This window comes from Stylophora pistillata, chromosome 3 (genome assembly GCF_964205215.1).
Source record: "Stylophora pistillata chromosome 3, jaStyPist1.2, whole genome shotgun sequence".
In the NCBI taxonomy this organism is placed as follows: Eukaryota; Metazoa; Cnidaria; class Anthozoa; order Scleractinia; family Pocilloporidae; genus Stylophora; species Stylophora pistillata.
Window position 1 is genome coordinate 25,347,729 of NC_142521.1, and position 16,803 is coordinate 25,364,531.

At 37.9% G+C, this 16,803-nt stretch overlaps 2 protein-coding genes across 2 annotated transcripts in view; both read left to right on the forward strand.

Moving 5' to 3' along the window:
* Positions 1 to 16,803, forward strand: part of LOC148735229 (polycystin-2-like) — an 80,272-nt gene that overhangs the window by 13,243 nt on the left and 50,226 nt on the right. The window lies entirely within an intron of this gene.
* LOC148735231 (uncharacterized) lies at positions 11,851 to 16,231 on the forward strand. The gene is made up of 6 exons (XM_088755716.1): positions 11,851 to 12,721; positions 13,107 to 13,184; positions 13,275 to 13,369; positions 13,922 to 14,716; positions 15,326 to 15,783; positions 16,128 to 16,231. The coding sequence occupies exons 1-4, from the start codon at positions 12,707 to 12,709 to the stop codon at positions 14,241 to 14,243; spliced, it is 510 nt and encodes a 169-aa protein (XP_088611842.1). The 5' UTR covers positions 11,851 to 12,706; the 3' UTR covers positions 14,244 to 14,716; positions 15,326 to 15,783; positions 16,128 to 16,231.

The window sequence follows — 16,803 nt, forward strand, 5'->3', positions numbered from 1 at the left end:
CGCTAATTAATTCAAAATGAGATCTACTGAAATCAACAACTTCGCAAAAACAGAACCGCTTTGTACTGTGAAACACGTGGCTTCAGGAACCTAGGTCTTTTTTTAAATATACGAAACAGGAGTAAACAATCATCTCACCTCTTATCGATTTTCTCGAAATTAAATCGATATTTAGCCAAACGAAGTATGCAGCGGTTTATTTCCCATTGAGACCTACTTCACTTTGAAATATGGGCGAAATTAGTTTTTTGGCTGTTGTCACCAAATGCTTCACCATTGGTAACATTCGCTCTTAAAGCGTTCCCGATAAATCGCGTCTTCCCAACATCTTTGGAAATTTTGGATGTTTTCCCACTCTTTCCCAAATTTGTTTTAATCATTTTCTAGACTCCTTGTGCAATTTTGGTCTGTAGAAATGGGATACGCCTCGCACAACCTAAAGTAACAAAATATTTCTCCAGTTGATATTTCAACGTAACCGACAGGATGTATCATGATCATCAACGACATTTTCATACTAACCATTTTAAAGGAATCTGTTGTCGTACGAGGAAGTAATCAAACATATTGAATTTTTAAAGCTCTTTGCATAACCCTGGCAGTGGTCGAGCACTTCCTTTACACTGCAATGTTTACATGGATGTTGGTTGAAGGAATAGTAAGACTTTATTTATTGAGGATAGCACGTGATAGTGCACAAACACTAATAAACTTGTGGTCCTCCTAATTACAATAAATATATAAATACAATAGAATCATTAATATATTGAAAAAAAAAAAAAAAAGATTACAAATATAAATAGAAAATTAGCTAATTACAAATAATATTTAATTGATAAAATATATAATACAAGATAATATAAACAAGTAAGAATATATAAAACTACTATCAATAAAATTTACCGATTAAAATGAGCTAAGCATGATTTGTCATCATAATAATATTTAAATACGTTGTCTTTAAAGGCCTTAAGTGTATTAGACTTTTTTAATTCAGGCTTTAACTGATTCCATAATTTTATGGCAGAAACTAGAAAAGTTTTCCCTCCTTCTCTAGCCCTTTTAAACTTAGGTAATAAAAAGTTGTATTTACAAAATCTAGTGTTGCGTGAATGTACTGAACTTAATAATCTTAAGCTATCATTAAGATAATTAGGTACACAATAATTAATCCTTTTAAATAGTATTGAACATTTAGCTATCTTAGTAGAGTTATAAAATGGTATCCACTTTAAACGATTGAATAGCATAACTGATGAACTACGTGGTTCAGCATCTAATAAAACCCTAGCAGCTCTCTTTTGTAGCCTAAGTATTCTTAAAAGAGATTCATTAGAGCAAAGTGACTGCCATGCAACATTGGCATAATCAAATAATGGCTTAATCAAACTATTATAAAATAAAAGTCTTTGGTTAAATGGTAAACAAAGTTTGATCTTATTCAAAATTCCAATTCTTTGTGAAATTTTTTTGCACAGTCTGTCAACATAAGTGTTCATTGATAAATCGTGGTCAATGTCTATACCAAGAAGTTTAGCTGAGGGTACTTGTTCCAATGATACACCATTCATAGTTTTAAGAGATAAATTATAACCATCTGGAAGTTTCTTCCCAAGGCGTTTGCCTGTGACCAGTAGTGTTTTAGTCTTTTTTTCATTGAGAGGAAGTTTATTGGTGTGCGTCCAGCATTCAATTTCCTTCAAAGAAGCAGCTAGTGAATCTTGTAGAGAATCAACCGCTGAGATATCTGCCGATAATGTCAGTGTGGTGTCATCAGCATAGAGATCCAGGTCAGCACCATTAACATGTAGAGGCAAATCATTGATATAAATGACAAAAAGTAAAGGGCCAAGGATACTACCCTGTGGAACACCATGCCTCACAAGAGCAGAGTCAGATGTCACATTATCAAGAGCAATAAATTGATGTCTATCAGTCAAGTATGAACTAAACCATTTACGTGCAACTGGAGTTAAACCATAGGCATTCAGCTTTTGCAAAAGAATTTCACGGTCAACCATATCAAAAGCTTTCCTGTAATCAACTAAAAGAAGACCGCTGACTTGATCATTGTCTAGATTAAATAACAAATTGTCTATGACTCGTATAAGAGCAGTGTCTGTTCCATGGTGTTTCCGAAAACCTGACTGTGAAGGGTACAATAGATTGTTTTCACATAAGTAATTATAGAGATGATCGTGTATATGACGTTCCAGAATCTTTGACAAAACTGGTAATATCGAAATGGGTCGATAATTGTCCGGATCCTCACGGTCCCCAGATTTAAACAACGGAATAACTTTCGCTATCTTCCAACAATCAGGGAATACACCAGAATTAATTGAAATATTCAAGATTTGAGTAATTGAATAAGCAATAGCTGGTCCTGCTATTTTCAGATATCTTGCACATATCTTGTCAATACCCATAGCTTTGTTTGTTTTGAGTCCTAACAGAGCACCCAGCACAAAATCTTTGGTAACAGGAGGAATATTGAAAAGAACATCCGGATCTTTTCTTGAACAAACAAAGTTTCCAACCTTTGAATTGCAATAAGGTACATTAGGTAGTAGATTCCTCAGTGAATCAGCAATTGAAGTGAAGTGATCATTAAACTTTCCAGCCAAAACAACATTTGGCGTCTCAACTGATTTTGATACATCGCCCATTAGCGATTTTATGGTTTTCCAGATCTTTTTAGAGTTTCCCTTGTTGTTGTTAAAACAGGTGTTATAGTATTTATATTTCGCACTGCGAATCATGTTTACAACTTTATTCCTCGCAATTTTGAAGCAGTTCCAATCCGTGACACAACGACTTTGTCTTGCTTTACGTAGTAAAGAATCCCTTCTGCGAAGCGCTTGTAAAATATTCACAGTCATCCATGGAGCTTGATTTTGTTTGGCTACTTTTTTTGCTCGCCACGGACAGTGGGCATCCAAGATGTTATTGAACAGACCCATCCATGCATTTAAGATATCAGTTAAATCGTCAAAAACAAATGCAGTATTCCAAGGAACTTCTTGGAGGTCGGAAACGAAGGCGGATTTGTCAAAATGCTTCGTATTACGATATTGAATCGTTAGAGATTTATTTTGACGCTTGGCGTTATCCTCATATAAACGAACTCCAAATACAGGCAAATGATCTGACAGCCCATTGTTTTTGACGACAATAGACTTAATTCTTTCAGGAAAATTTGACAATACAAAGTCAAGACAGGTTCCGCTTGATGGTCGAGTAACTTCAGTAATGAGCTGTTTGAAATTCATGTTAGAAAAGGCACGTCCCAAGGGATGTTTCTTGTACGCCGGAGAAATAAAATTAATGTTGATATCGCCAGTAATGATGGTTTCTAAATTTAATAGATAAACTGATTCCAACATATTCTCGATGGCCTCATCCTCTGATAAATTAGTTGAAGGAGGTCTGTAAATGCCGGCGAATAAAATGGGACGGTTAGATTTGAATGGAAAGACTTCCAACCACAATGCTTCTATATTATTATGCTCAATGTCGATTCTCCTTCGATGTTTCAGATCGTCATTCACATAAATTAGAACCCCACCACCATATTTCAGGCCCATCCGATCCTTTCGGTGCACTGTAAAGCCAGGGACTGAGTATAGACAATCTGAGAGGAGCGGTTTCAAAAACGTCTCATTGATTGATAAAATATCCAAACGTGGTCGACCATCTTCATTAAGAAGGAACAATTTTATTTGTTCTAGTTTTGTAGTCGTAAGCCTGTTGACATTCCAAGAACCAAAGCGTATGCCTTTATGACCAAGATGTAGGTTAAAGTAGTCAAAGTCATCAGATGATGTTGATTTAGGCCCAGGATGGGTCTCAATATCCCCACAGCAAACCAACAAAAATGAGATTATAACAGGATTAAAGGAAGCATGACAGTTAGACGAGTACGTAATTCTCCTGCGTAGAAATCTAATCCTCTTGATTCTTATAAATGACCAGGAATTAGTACGATGTTTGTAAGTATATGCTGGATTTATACGATGTTTGTAGGTATATGCAGGATCGCGATCGTAATGAAGAAATTCATGGTCGTAAAATGGTGGTTTCTTTCCAGATAACGGGAGTATATCGTCACAGAATACACCGATTTCAAAATAGCGTTCCTTTCCCAAGTTAGAAGCAAAAGGTGCTGATTGTATTAGAGCCAAGGCCAGCATATGGTCTCCAAGGATAGCCTGTGATAGAATGAAAATTTCCAAGGAGTCAGTGGAACAATAATCTCCAAGTGGAAAGGTGTTGTAAGAAGCAAAACGTGCTGATTGTTTTTGAGCCAAAGCCAACATAGGGTCTCCAGGGACAGTCGGTGATGAAATGCAAATTTCCAAGGAGTCGGTGAAGCAATAATCTCCAAGTGGAAAGGTCAGGTTTTCATGACAAAAAATGAGTGGTCCCAGCATCCAAGATGGCAAAATTTTTCCTCTTGTGTTCACACAATCCTCGAGTTGGTCCGCTTGAAGAATTAGACCATTAAACAGCATGAAAATGGCCAAGACTGCGGATCCGAAAAACGCGTGTCCGCCCATAATTAACATTCCTACACCATTCATATAAATCTCTACATCAAGCTGGTCAAGGTCTTCTTTCTAAACAAGCAATATCTGACACGCGTGGCAGTAGAATGGGGTAAGACCAATTCGTTGTATTGCACTGAGTTTCATGTACATGTATCACCATTCCCCATCCCGAGTCGGTGTGTGTCGGTTTTCTGTATACTGCCGTCCGTAGTGAGTTGTCGTCACGGCTTACTAGACAGTGTAAAAAGGATTTTCATCTCTTTTTAAAAGTCGTACCGTTTCCCTTAGGCCGCATGAAGAAGTAGACCAACGGTTTGTGGTGCTCAGTAGCTTTGATTTAACAAATGAGAGATACATAAAGCCCATCGATGAATTCACAAACCGTCTTCATCTCAGCACATGTCGCTGCTTTAAAGACGCCGGAAGAAACAGGATGTTTTTACTACGCGACTTCGTAACTTACTTGGTTCACGCAAACTCTAAGTGAATGCAATTAGCAGATTCTATTTATAAAAAGGGTCAATCGTATTGGTGGAGCCAGAGGGAAGTCGATATAAAGGTTTGGCCATTTTTTTCTCAACTTCTCCCAATCTTTTCACTTAGGTAAGTGTTATTTGTCCAGGACGTTAGCCTAATATAATTTTCGACTCTGCATTTTGTTTTTTTTTAGAAAAAAATAAAATTTTTATTTTTTCTATTTGAGTTAGTTGAAAATGAAAGAGTCTCGGGTACAAGTCGTTGTACGTCTGTTAACTGCAACAGCAGATTTTTCTTCAAGAAGCTGCCTTACTTTAATGACACTTGTATGAGGTATAACAGTGGAAAGAATGTGCAATACGCTAACTCACGGTGAGATCGTGTCTCTTAAATCTGATAATTCTTCACCTGACCTGTCCCACTTAGCCCCCTTACCCGTACAAGCAGCCATGGAAGACGCATTACGCCTACTAGTTTTCAATCTTAGAGATACAAACTTTTGGGAGAGCAAAAAAATATTTCCTGCGCATCATAGTTTCTCGATAAGGAAGAGTTATAGAAGGTCTGTTGAAATTAAGAGGGCCCGTTGAAGACTTTTTTTTATTAAGCTTGCCTCAGCTACCTCCCGTTAAGTTACCCCTGTGGCACAATTTTCTGTTTACTTGGAAATTTTCTTTGGTAATCGAAGCGTGTTTTTGTCTCTTTTGCCTACCGGATCATTCCATTTCTACTTCAAGTTCGGTCTTTAAGGTAGGAGTCGTCGTACAAAGGACAGTTTTCGGTATCAGACACTGTCGTTTCCAGGTATTTAGCGATGGCTACTAAAAAATTTAACTAAAAGTTTGCTTTTTGTTTGAAATTAATAAGTACACGTCAAATTATTGGCTGTAGGACTCGACTGATAAAAGTTGGTCGTGATTTAGCAAGTTTCGGTTCCTGGGCAGGAATAGATAATTCTTTCCGTTTCTTTTATTAGGTCAATGGGATATAAAATTGGTTTGTTTGGTACTGACATCCCCTGAGACGAATGTGTTCTAAAAAATTAAGCTGGACTGTGGAAAGGTGGAACATATAAAAGAGTTTTGATACTTTCAGATGTTTGGTATGAATAACATTCGTAGAATGGTATATGTGCACGATCCTTCGCAGTAAAGCACTATTTAAGCAATAGTGAAAATCAGACCTGAAAAAAATTCAGGCCTGTACGGGATTCGAACCACTGACCTCTGCGATACTAGTGCAGCGCTCTACCAATTGAGCTAACAAGCCAACCGGGAGCAGGCCATCAAATTAATTCGACATAAACCCGTAAGATGATAAATCAAACAACAAACATATGAAATACATATATATGAACTGCGGTTATGAAACGTATATGTGCACGATCCTTCGCAGTAAAGCACTATTTAACCAATAGTGAAAATCAGACCTGAAAAAAATTCAGGCCTGTACGGGATTCGAACCACTAACCTCTGCGATACTAGTGCAGCGCTTTCAGACCTGAAAAAAATCAGGCCTGAATTTTTTTCAGGTCTGATTTTCACTATTGCTTAAATAGTGCTTTACTGTGAAGGATCGTGCACATATACGTTTCATAACCGCAGTTTATATATATGTATTTCATAAGTTTGTTATTCGTAGAATGCTCATTATGGGATGAATTTCAGTAACCCTGCGCTCTTTTATTAAAAAATGTAGTTATCAGCCATAAAAACTCTTTAATGACTTGTTGGTTGAGGAGCTCAAACGGTGGCAGCCCGCATGCCGCACTGACGGGGAAAGCCATAAAACGGCACGACTGCTAATGTTTTGGTAGGATGGTGTAGTGGTATTATCTCACTGATAATCCACCTTTTATATCCACTTGGTTGAGACAATTTATCTACACCAGCTCCGTCATGGTTGAGGTGAAATCGAGATACCTTCAAGCTGCTGTAATCGTGCACCTTTTCCGTACAGTGACTGCAAACGTTTGTAGTGGCCGAATTAACACAAAAATTCCCGCCGACCTCATTCGGACAAAAAGAATTCCTCATCGTGTGCTACTTGTCCAGTTTAAAGATAAAATGTAGCTTATTCCAGGAGCTTTTCCGAAAACGTGATCGGGATAAAGATGGATACCGTAAAATTTCTTTTTTTGTTTTAACCTCTTTCACTCCAGTCTCCACCAAGCGTTTGCATTGTGCAAGAATCTTAGTTTTATTTGAAGTAAGCGTACAATCTCCACCTGATCGCCAATTATCCAAGAAGGATGCTTTTTAAGCTTAAATAAGAGATATATAGTTTATTATGAATCTGACCAGTACACAGAAATTATCTTTAAAGTTTTTGCTTTGACGAAGAAGGAAAATATCTCCTTGCCTTAAATGTAATTGCACGGAATCTCAGATCCATTGTCAAAGGGTCTTAAAAGTGTTCGTCGCAGGGTATCGAAATCGCATCCTTTTGTCTAAAGAAACTTGCAGCCAGCCTTTTTGTAACGTCAACCGGTTTGTAAAGTTGATAAAAGACGTATGTGGAAGTAAGTGTAGTTTGCAAGTCTTTAACTGTTAATACCGTTGATCGTGTATATGACTTCCGCTGTCACCCTTATCTTCCATTCTTGGTTTTTTTTCACCTCGTGGTATGATGTAGTCATACTTTAAGGTTTACGTGTGGACCAACAACTCACCCACTCAGTCACTCGGTCCTAGTGGATCCCTCGATCCCTAGTGGATCCCTAGTGGATCCCTCGATCCCTAGTGGATCCCTAGTGGATCCCTCGATCCAGATTAAACGCGTAATCCCATTTCCCCCTACTAGGTTTGCTTCTGTCCTAGAGTCATAGTTTTCTATTTCTGTCGCAATTTTTATCTATGCGCAGAAGAAGAATTCTGATCTATTTCAGGTGCGGAGATGACTAGAGATGGTGGAGTCTTAATGAAACACCAGAGTTGGAATTACAAAGGTTGCGAACTGTTTTTCAATGGAACAGACCTTGATGGTAGTGAAGTCTGTCCTCCCATGGCCAGACCTGAGTGCTATGTCTACAGCGGAACTATCTGCTGTGCCTCTAAGTGTGCAGGTACATTATACTCTTAATAATAATTACTTCGAGGATCCCTCTCAAATGCAGTTCGATAATTTCTTTGAAATTTTTTTTCGAGAAGACAATTCTCGATACGCTCATCGTTAGAAACAATCAAGGTATTTTTGTGTTTGATTTATGGTAATTACTTAGTCGCGAAATTTCATGGAACGAAGTTAAATCTCACAGCAACTACCAAACATCTTTTGATTTTTCCAAAGTATCTATAGAGAGATTGAAAGGTCGTTTTATATCACTTGTTTTTATTCTGAAAATCAGTTAAATCTTAAGTTTCAAAAGATTTTTGTTCTGTCCTTGTCTTTGAGCAACTCCCACCGTTGTTGCTAATTTGTTACAACATTGTTTTTGCTTCTCTAAAAGATGATGTCGCCTTCCTCTTTAGCCCTCCAGGAAATAGTAAAAATGTTGAGAGGCCACTTAACAGTATGTTCTAATGATCATCAGCTGGTTTCAGATGGTCTTTGCCAGAAAAACACTCCGGGCTGTTTGCGTGATCCCAGTCGTAATAGCTGTTCGTCGGGTAATACTGATTATGATGATGCACATGATTGCGTAATTGAAATGATAATGTTTAAATAACCATGTATCAAATTTTTCAACCTCTTAATCTTTATTTCCCGAACATCGGTGCCTAGTTTCTATTTTAATCGACTGGGAAATTGTTAAACTAACTTCTGCTTTTGGCCCCTTTCCTTTTACTTATTAATAGTAACCCTGTACATGACATACCTAAGAATTATTTTGAACATTTTTTAATCTGAGCGCTTTTTACAACACTGTCATTTTGTGTAAATAGAGATCTCATGTCAGGATGAAAAGTCCAATCAGTACTTCGAGGGGGTCACGTGGTCAGTGGGTAACTGCATTCAGTGCTCCTGTAGAGCTGGCAAGATCCACTGCAAACGAGAGATCTCAGTGATAAATAGCTTGGAGGAAGAATTTCTGACAGAATATTGTATTCAAAATGAGTGTGATGTATCCCGTTTTCTGGCCAAAAATCGCGGCAAGTGTAAAGGTGAATGAAAACGCTTAAAGGTTTGGATGCTAAACTTGATGCAGCGAAACAAGGTAGACGTTTATTCCTAATCTTATGACAAAGTTCGTTCACTGGAGTGACAAGCAGTAGGTGAAATAGTTTCGGCTTCTTGTAAGAAATACTTACAGCAAGAGAAGATAAAATTCGTATCCCCAAGCGGCCAAGCAATGTTTGTTCTGTTTATTTTATAGATACTGATGAAATTTCCACATAAGAAATAACTTTTTTATTTATTTTCGAAACAGCAAAATATATAGTGCAATTAAAGTCGTCACCTATCGCAAAATGCATGTCACAAAAGTGTTATGAAACTCGGATATAAAGTTATAAAGGAGAAATAAAGACAATAATACTTATATTTTATGTTCCAAAAAGTCAAAACTCTAATGAAGAAGAGAAAAACTCTATCAAATTCCATGGCTAATCATGTTAGCAATCATGGCGACATCAATATCCTCACACGTGAAAGATAAAAATAGTATCTTCACTGCGCGCGATGAAGATGCGACTTTTTAGTAAAAGGAAAAATCTTGGTATTTCATCAATATCTGTATAATAAATACGTATTGCTCTTTAGTAGACTGGTTAATTATCCGCACCTTTTTATTTTCCTCTTGCAGATGGAATGGCACCATCTAATGATGGCGATAACTGGAAGGAAAATGATATCCATTTCTTTTGTAGCACCTACAATCAGATACTGAGGGCTGGTTGCCATGTTGAACAACGCCGAGTGAATTGTGTGCACACATCAAAGTCAGGTCAGAAAGATGTATCTGTAGATGTAATGAGAACGTAACACCTTGAATTATTATGACATAGAGGAAACATATTTTGCATGGAGCTGTTATAATTATCGTTTTTTGAGGGTAAAACCACTTGTACTGAGCCCCCAAATAGGATAGTCTGAACGTCTGCTGGTTTTTTTCCTTCTCTCATAGACATAGAAAACATCAGCTCGTTGTACGACGACCTTTTCTTATGCAAAAGTGGAGATGAAATTCTGTCGATGGATAATCGATGGGATGGTTATGATAATGACTGCTCTGATGGATCAGATGAGGACGATTGTGACCAATGTGAGTTATTACTTAAATTTTGAGACAAGTTTTACCTATGAATAAAGGAAGAAAGGATTTGTAAGTGAAATAATGGGAAACAATGATGGGAAATAACGGACTACCACGCTAATTTCGTCGTGGCTTCGGATCTCGGTGCTCACTTCTTCATCTTTACATTTCTTTACATTGAATAAATTGGATTGCGTAGAATCAGCCCCAAGCAGCTGCCCTTGGTCTAGTTTTTTTCAATCAGAATTTAATCTCCTCACAATAATATTGTCAGTTAGACCACCGTCTCTTCTCTCCAGATATTTTAGCTGGATTATCATAATGTTAAAGTACCTTTCCTCTGCCAAACAAAGGTTCGCTAACTAGAGGCATACATATTATTTTTTAATCTGCGTTTCATTATGTAGAGTCTCGATCAGTTGCGCTCGATCATATTAATTGTACTTAAATGTCTTTCTCCTTTTCCACGATCTTCCCTCCACTCTTAGAAAGTAAAAGATCTGCAGTCGCTACGTAGCCGGAATACGAATAAACGATTGCTCAGGCAGACGATAGTGCGAAAGAAAGAACACTAACTTTTCGAGGAAAGAAACTAAATAAGAGTCATTTCTTGGAGGTGTAATATTTTATTGAGTTTTTCTTAACGCTGCAACTGTGCTTTTAGGTTACCGTGCCTCGAAAAATATGATGTCTCTTAAGTTACCAAGATCAGCTTATTCTGCAAAGGAAACACGACGGTGTTCTGCAGTGGATCCATCCTTAACAGGTCTGTGTTAATTGAGATGAACACAATATCTTTTGATCCGGAGAGTTTTTGACGCCTTGATTCCTGGCTGATGGAAATATTGCTGAAATAAATTACAAATAAACCAGCTAGGTCGACAAGAACTATGTGGAGTATCAGTGATTTTCATTATTTCTGCGGTAACCAAGTCTGATCGATCACCTCAATCTTAGGTGTGTTTCTTCCGCACCCCGATCATTCCAAATATCCTTTGGAAGGCACTTTTTTCTCTCCCGTGTTTCATTCTTTGATTATAACTTCCCCATTTCGTTACCAGAAAAAGAGTAAAGCGCATTTCCCTTCTATCAGCCTATCTTTTATTGGTAAAAGAAAAGAATAGCAAAGACATCTACGACTGCACTGAAAAATTGACCAATTTAATAATTTCTTTGCTATACAAAAAATATATTGCAGTTTATATGCCTTTCTAAAAGTATGAAATATGTCGGATAATGCTATTGTAGAAAATGTTATTATATTTTCCATTAAACGTCTCAAAGGGAGCTATATGAAATGTTTCTGACCTGTACGTCTACACGGCTTAATCCTTAAAACTTTTTGGTAGCGTTTTACGAAAGCGATATTTTTCAAACAAAGGCTACACTTAAGTTTTCTATCACCTTTACACCTAAGAGAAAACACGTTTCAAACCTGTTTTATTAAACATTGTTTAAATTTCTTTTTCGTAGGAGTTTCTGGAACTGATGTTTGTCGTTTTCTGTTACTGATTTTCATTCAGTTAAACCTGGTTTCACTGAACAAGTTTTGTGGCTTTGAATGGGACACTAGACAGTTTTTCGGAAGGTCCCAAAGATTGCTATTTCGGATCTAACCTTTTCTTGCAGAATTTGTGAAAGGTGGCTGTTTCATTCAAAGAAGGAAATTAGGTCGTTCCTGATATTGCACATGTAACTGTCTTTTCAGGAACGCTTCAGTTTGAGTGTGTTTATGGCACATATACAAACATGTGGAGACTCTTCTACGAGACATGTAATTGTGAAAATATAGGTCTTCTTGATTACTTCAATCAAAAGGTAACCTCTCTTTTTATACCCTCTCGCAAAGTTGGTAAAAACGCTTAAAAGATTTAACTCATTTTTTCTTTCCTCTTTGCTGGTAATCTGGTTTGTGATTTTTTGCGAACTATTTATTTGTGGGCGTTGTGTATCTTACCAGTATTGTAATTTATTTCATATCATTGGCTGCCTGGTCTTTTTTCTTTTTGTTAATATAGGACGACCACACCCCTTCTTATTTTACAATCAAGTTGCCGCTGTTATCTTTGTTTGACTGACAGTTAAGCTTCTCGCAGAATCTCTAACTGGTGTATTTGGAATTTATGGTCCACTCCTACTGCGCAACTAGCAAGTAATAACAAACAAAAAGACGAGCAGAACGACTGTATTTCTGCGGTTAATATCATCTTTCACGCGATTTAACTTTACAACTTAGGAAGGAGATGGAAGGAATAGACTATATCTTAAGATCTTTTCTTTGTTTTATTGAAAGTTGTCACTATGCTGTTTGGTTTTCAGATTAAGGAGGTTAACATCACAAACTTTCTCGGCATTTCACGAGAGCTTTCTGCTTCAATAGTGCGTTTTCAAAACAACAGAGTTTTTTTTTGAGATCTACAACAATCTCGTCCAAGCCGTAAAAACGTTATTAACACCCATCACTTCGAAGAACGCTAATATCACGATGATCTTCTGTCAGGTACAGAAACCTCTCTTTTACACAACGGTTGAATCTTAAAAAGTCAACTCTCCAATTAAATGGCATTGGAGGTAGATTTTGAGCTTGGCAATGGAATAACACTCTCTAATGAATTAATCCTTAACTAGGTCCCCATGTGACACTCTCCATAACGTTTCGGAATTTCTATGTGTCCCACGCTCCTGATAAGGCGAGTCATTCATAAGGGTTCTTTCCGATTGATGTTGTGACAATTTAATCAAACTTACCTATATGATAATATTCTTTGGACAAAATGTTAACTTCTACATGCCCTGCTCACATATATTTACCCTAAACACACCGTCAGTTTTTTTTTGGGCTGTTTTCCTCTTCAGTCATTTTAATTTCCTTTCTTTCAATGCAGGATATTCTCGTGGCTGACGAGCACGCGCCTCCCACATCCACCTCAGACTTCTGTGAGACAAAAAGCTCCTTTAATTTGGTGAGCCAACTGCGTGAAGATGATATCACTGTACTAATTTTTCATTTCAATCAAGGCCAGTTACTGATTTCATACATTTTTCTTACCCAGGAAGAGCGAATCGATTTGATAACTGCAGTGTGCCATCTCTTTAGGGAAGCTGCGTCACTCGCAGGCTCTAACAACACATGTGATGAACCTCGCAAGTAAGTTGGTAAATAGGATGGAAGGGTGATGGAGAGCCATTGAAAGGTTGAGTAAACACTTAACTACTTAAGGTAGTTGTGAGGTCGAAATATTTTATTCGGATCTATGTAAGTGAAAAGCCCTTCAAACAAGTCTTTGTCGTTTGCACCCCTCCTTTTGCAAGTAATAGTGCACCATTTCCTGAACTCCATGCAAAATAATGTGTATCAAACAGGAGCTGACTCAGCAGGAGTACCACATCGGAAAGAAGTACCAAGAAATAATGATCCCAAGAAAGGCCAAAGGAAAAAGAGAACTCATTCTACAAAAACAAAATACCGATATCTATCGCTTTGGAAGTGGTATCAGGACTGGAGTAAAGCTTCCCTCTAATTTTTAAGATTTAGAATGGCTGATACATGTCTCGGGAAGAGGATATACTTTATTAATCTTGCGCTGTGCCAGAAGAGAACTCTTGTGAACAGCATTGAGCTTCCGCTGTGTGAAGCTCCCATCACCTCTAATAACTGTTTTCTTTCTCATTTATTTCCTGTTTCTTTTCATTATCTTAGAACGGCTGAGATGACTTCTGGGTTATTTTCCCAACCTCCCCCCAGAAAAATGACGTTCACGACCGGAGGATATAACCGATTGATGCAAGAAACAAAACACCAGTTAGATATCAGGTTAAACGTCAAATCACTTGGGTGGCGACCACATTTTTCATCGAAAGAAGTTCTTCTGAACCTAACATCTGTCGTAAACACCACAAATTGTTCTAATATTTTACAAAAGGTACGTCTTGCACTACGAAGTAAATATTACATTAGCATATCTGAAGGCAAACTGGTGGCAAAAGATTTGGGCTGTAGAATCGTTACTGAGAAGCAATAGAAAACGCTCGGTTTCGTTTATAAATCTTGAATTTATCATTTATTTGACTTTTCTGAGTACAAACTAAGGAACGAGAACAAACTATGCCGTGAAGGACAAGTGTGGAGCGAGAGAGAACACCAAGAATGAGAGTCTTGAGGGAGTAGCTTGGCTTTGACTTGTTTTGATAGAGTGAACCATTGCTTTAATGTAAACTACTGATAATGCTGTCAAGGTATAATGTTTACAATCAATCACGCAGAAATCGAATTAGGAAGTCAAGTTTTTCAACCCCTTAAATGACAAAACCAATTCTTAAGAATCTTCCCTAACTGAATTGTCTTATTCTGAACTGTCTAAAACTGAAATTATTGAAAGAGCAAAGTCAATAATCAGGATGATGTTCTTTTGCTGTTTAGGTTAAGGTTCCGTCCAGCCACAAAGAAAAAGAAATAATGGAAGCAAATGGCTGTAAACTGATTACAATTGATGGGGTGAACTTTATAATATTCTTGTTAATTAATAACAATGTAGCAATGGTAATGTCTCGTTCTTCAGTAATTTGGACGGTTCTAAGATCCTTGTCGCCGGTTTCGCGTTCGACTTGAGTAATGACGACGTTGTATTGAAGATCTGATCAGTACAATGAATACTTCAGGTGGTTTTGAGGACTATTAGACTCTGTTTGACGGACTTTAGGATAAACGACTGGTGATTAAAAGCTGCATTTGAAAAACAAGCCTGTGAATCAGCTGGAGTACTTATGTGTACTCATACATTTACACCTTTACTTTTTCCAGTTCCTCACTAAACCAGTGTGCATTGTAATAAATATCAGCTACACCCTCAACGGAAGTTCTTAAGTTCATCATGAGTTCTTCCGTTTAAGCTTTTGTGGGCACATATCATTAAACCAAATTCCCACCTTCTATGTGTGTTTTATTATCCAGCATCACTGGTAATCCGCCTTTTATAGGAACGAGCTTTCGTCAAAATCGTTACCCTGAAAAAATAGAAGCAGACGATTTCTCTTTGGCCGTCAAAAACTTGAGGTCAGTGGAAAGGAAATACGTCATTATAGTATTGCTTTCTTTGTGTGGTAGCAAAGCGGAGATGAAGTGATCCTCAACCCTGAGCTCACGCCCGAGTCACTCAAACAAAGAGAAATCCAGGACAACTTGGAGTTGGTTCTCACGTGTACATCAATAGGAGCAGTGTTCGTGTCACTTGTACTCCTTGCAATCATAAGGTAAAGTCTCTACAAGTGGGAGTGGTATGTTATGGCCCAGTCAAACTGTGATATCTGACAAAAGGGATCGCGGATATACTTATATTCATTGATATTGATGTGATAATGTTGGTACATGCACATGCGAGTTGTTGTTTTAAAGCGTAAAATCTTTCGTTCGCTTCAATTTTACCGCCACACTGATTTACATTATATCTTAGGATAAAGAGTAAAAAGTTGTTTGTGCATAAAAATCTTCTGCTGTCCATGGGCCTCGGTAACCTCGTGGGTGTTCTAGATGTGACATTCTTCAAAACTAGAGAGAAATATCCTGTAAGTTGCGGAGACACTATTTGTGCACATACATGTTCCTCTCAGCCGGCTTGCTCTTACAGTTAATAAGCATTTAACGCAGTCTTCGGAAATCACGTCTACCTAACGTCTTTGGAAATTTTGGATGTCGCACCACTATTTCCCAACTGTTTGAAACATTTTCGGAAATCTGTGTCCGTTTTCAGCCAGTGGAAATGGAAGAGGCCTCGCTCAGACTAAAATAATAATAGATTTCCAAGAAGGATTTCATCTATGGAATTGCATCACCACCAACAGTTCCACACATATTATTTTAAGGCAATCTCATGTCAAACGTAGCAGTAATCAAGAACTGAATTTCCCAGGCGTTTTGCACGACCCTGGCAGTGGTCGAGCACTTTCTTTACACTGCAATATTTACCTGGATGTTGGTTGAAGGAATAAATCTGTACATCAAGTTGGTCAAGGTCTCCTCTCTGAACAAGCAATATGTGACCTACGTGGCAGTGGGCTGGGGTAAGACCAGTGAGCTTCATGTATTTCTTTCACTATTCCTATCCCGATTCGGCAATTGGGGAGAATGCATGATGGCAATTTGTAGAACCCATAATGTATACGTGCAAATATTGCTTTCAATGAACTAGTTTCTGGTAAATTCACCTTAAAGCGGAAGATCTTGTCTCCTTTTCAGGTTTTTTTTCTATATGCATTGGATTTAAAGAGGATCTATTGTTTAGCAGATACGAGCTATGCTGATAGATAATTAATTAGTTACTTATTAAGGCCCGTGGAGGAGCGGTGGTCTCATGGTTAGTGCGCTCGACTCCGGATCGAGTGGTCCGGGTTCGAGCCCCGGCCGGGACATTGTGTTGTGTTCTTAGGCAAGACACTTTACTCTCACAGTGCCTCTCTCCACCCAATGTATAAATGGGTACCGGCAATTTAATGCTGGGGGTAACCCTGCGATGGACTAGCATCCCATCCAGGGGGGAGTAGAAATACTCTTAGTCGCTTCATGCTACAGAAACCGGAGTTAAGCAC

Bases quoted from the DNA above. Each gene is read 5' to 3' on its own strand.
- LOC148735231 (XM_088755716.1), top strand. The intron at 13,185-13,274 runs GTGAGCCAACTG...TTTCTTACCCAG, and splicing joins CAAAAAGCTCCTTTAATTTG to GAAGAGCGAATCGATTTGAT. The intron at 13,370-13,921 runs GTAAGTTGGTAA...TCATTATCTTAG, and splicing joins ACATGTGATGAACCTCGCAA to AACGGCTGAGATGACTTCTG.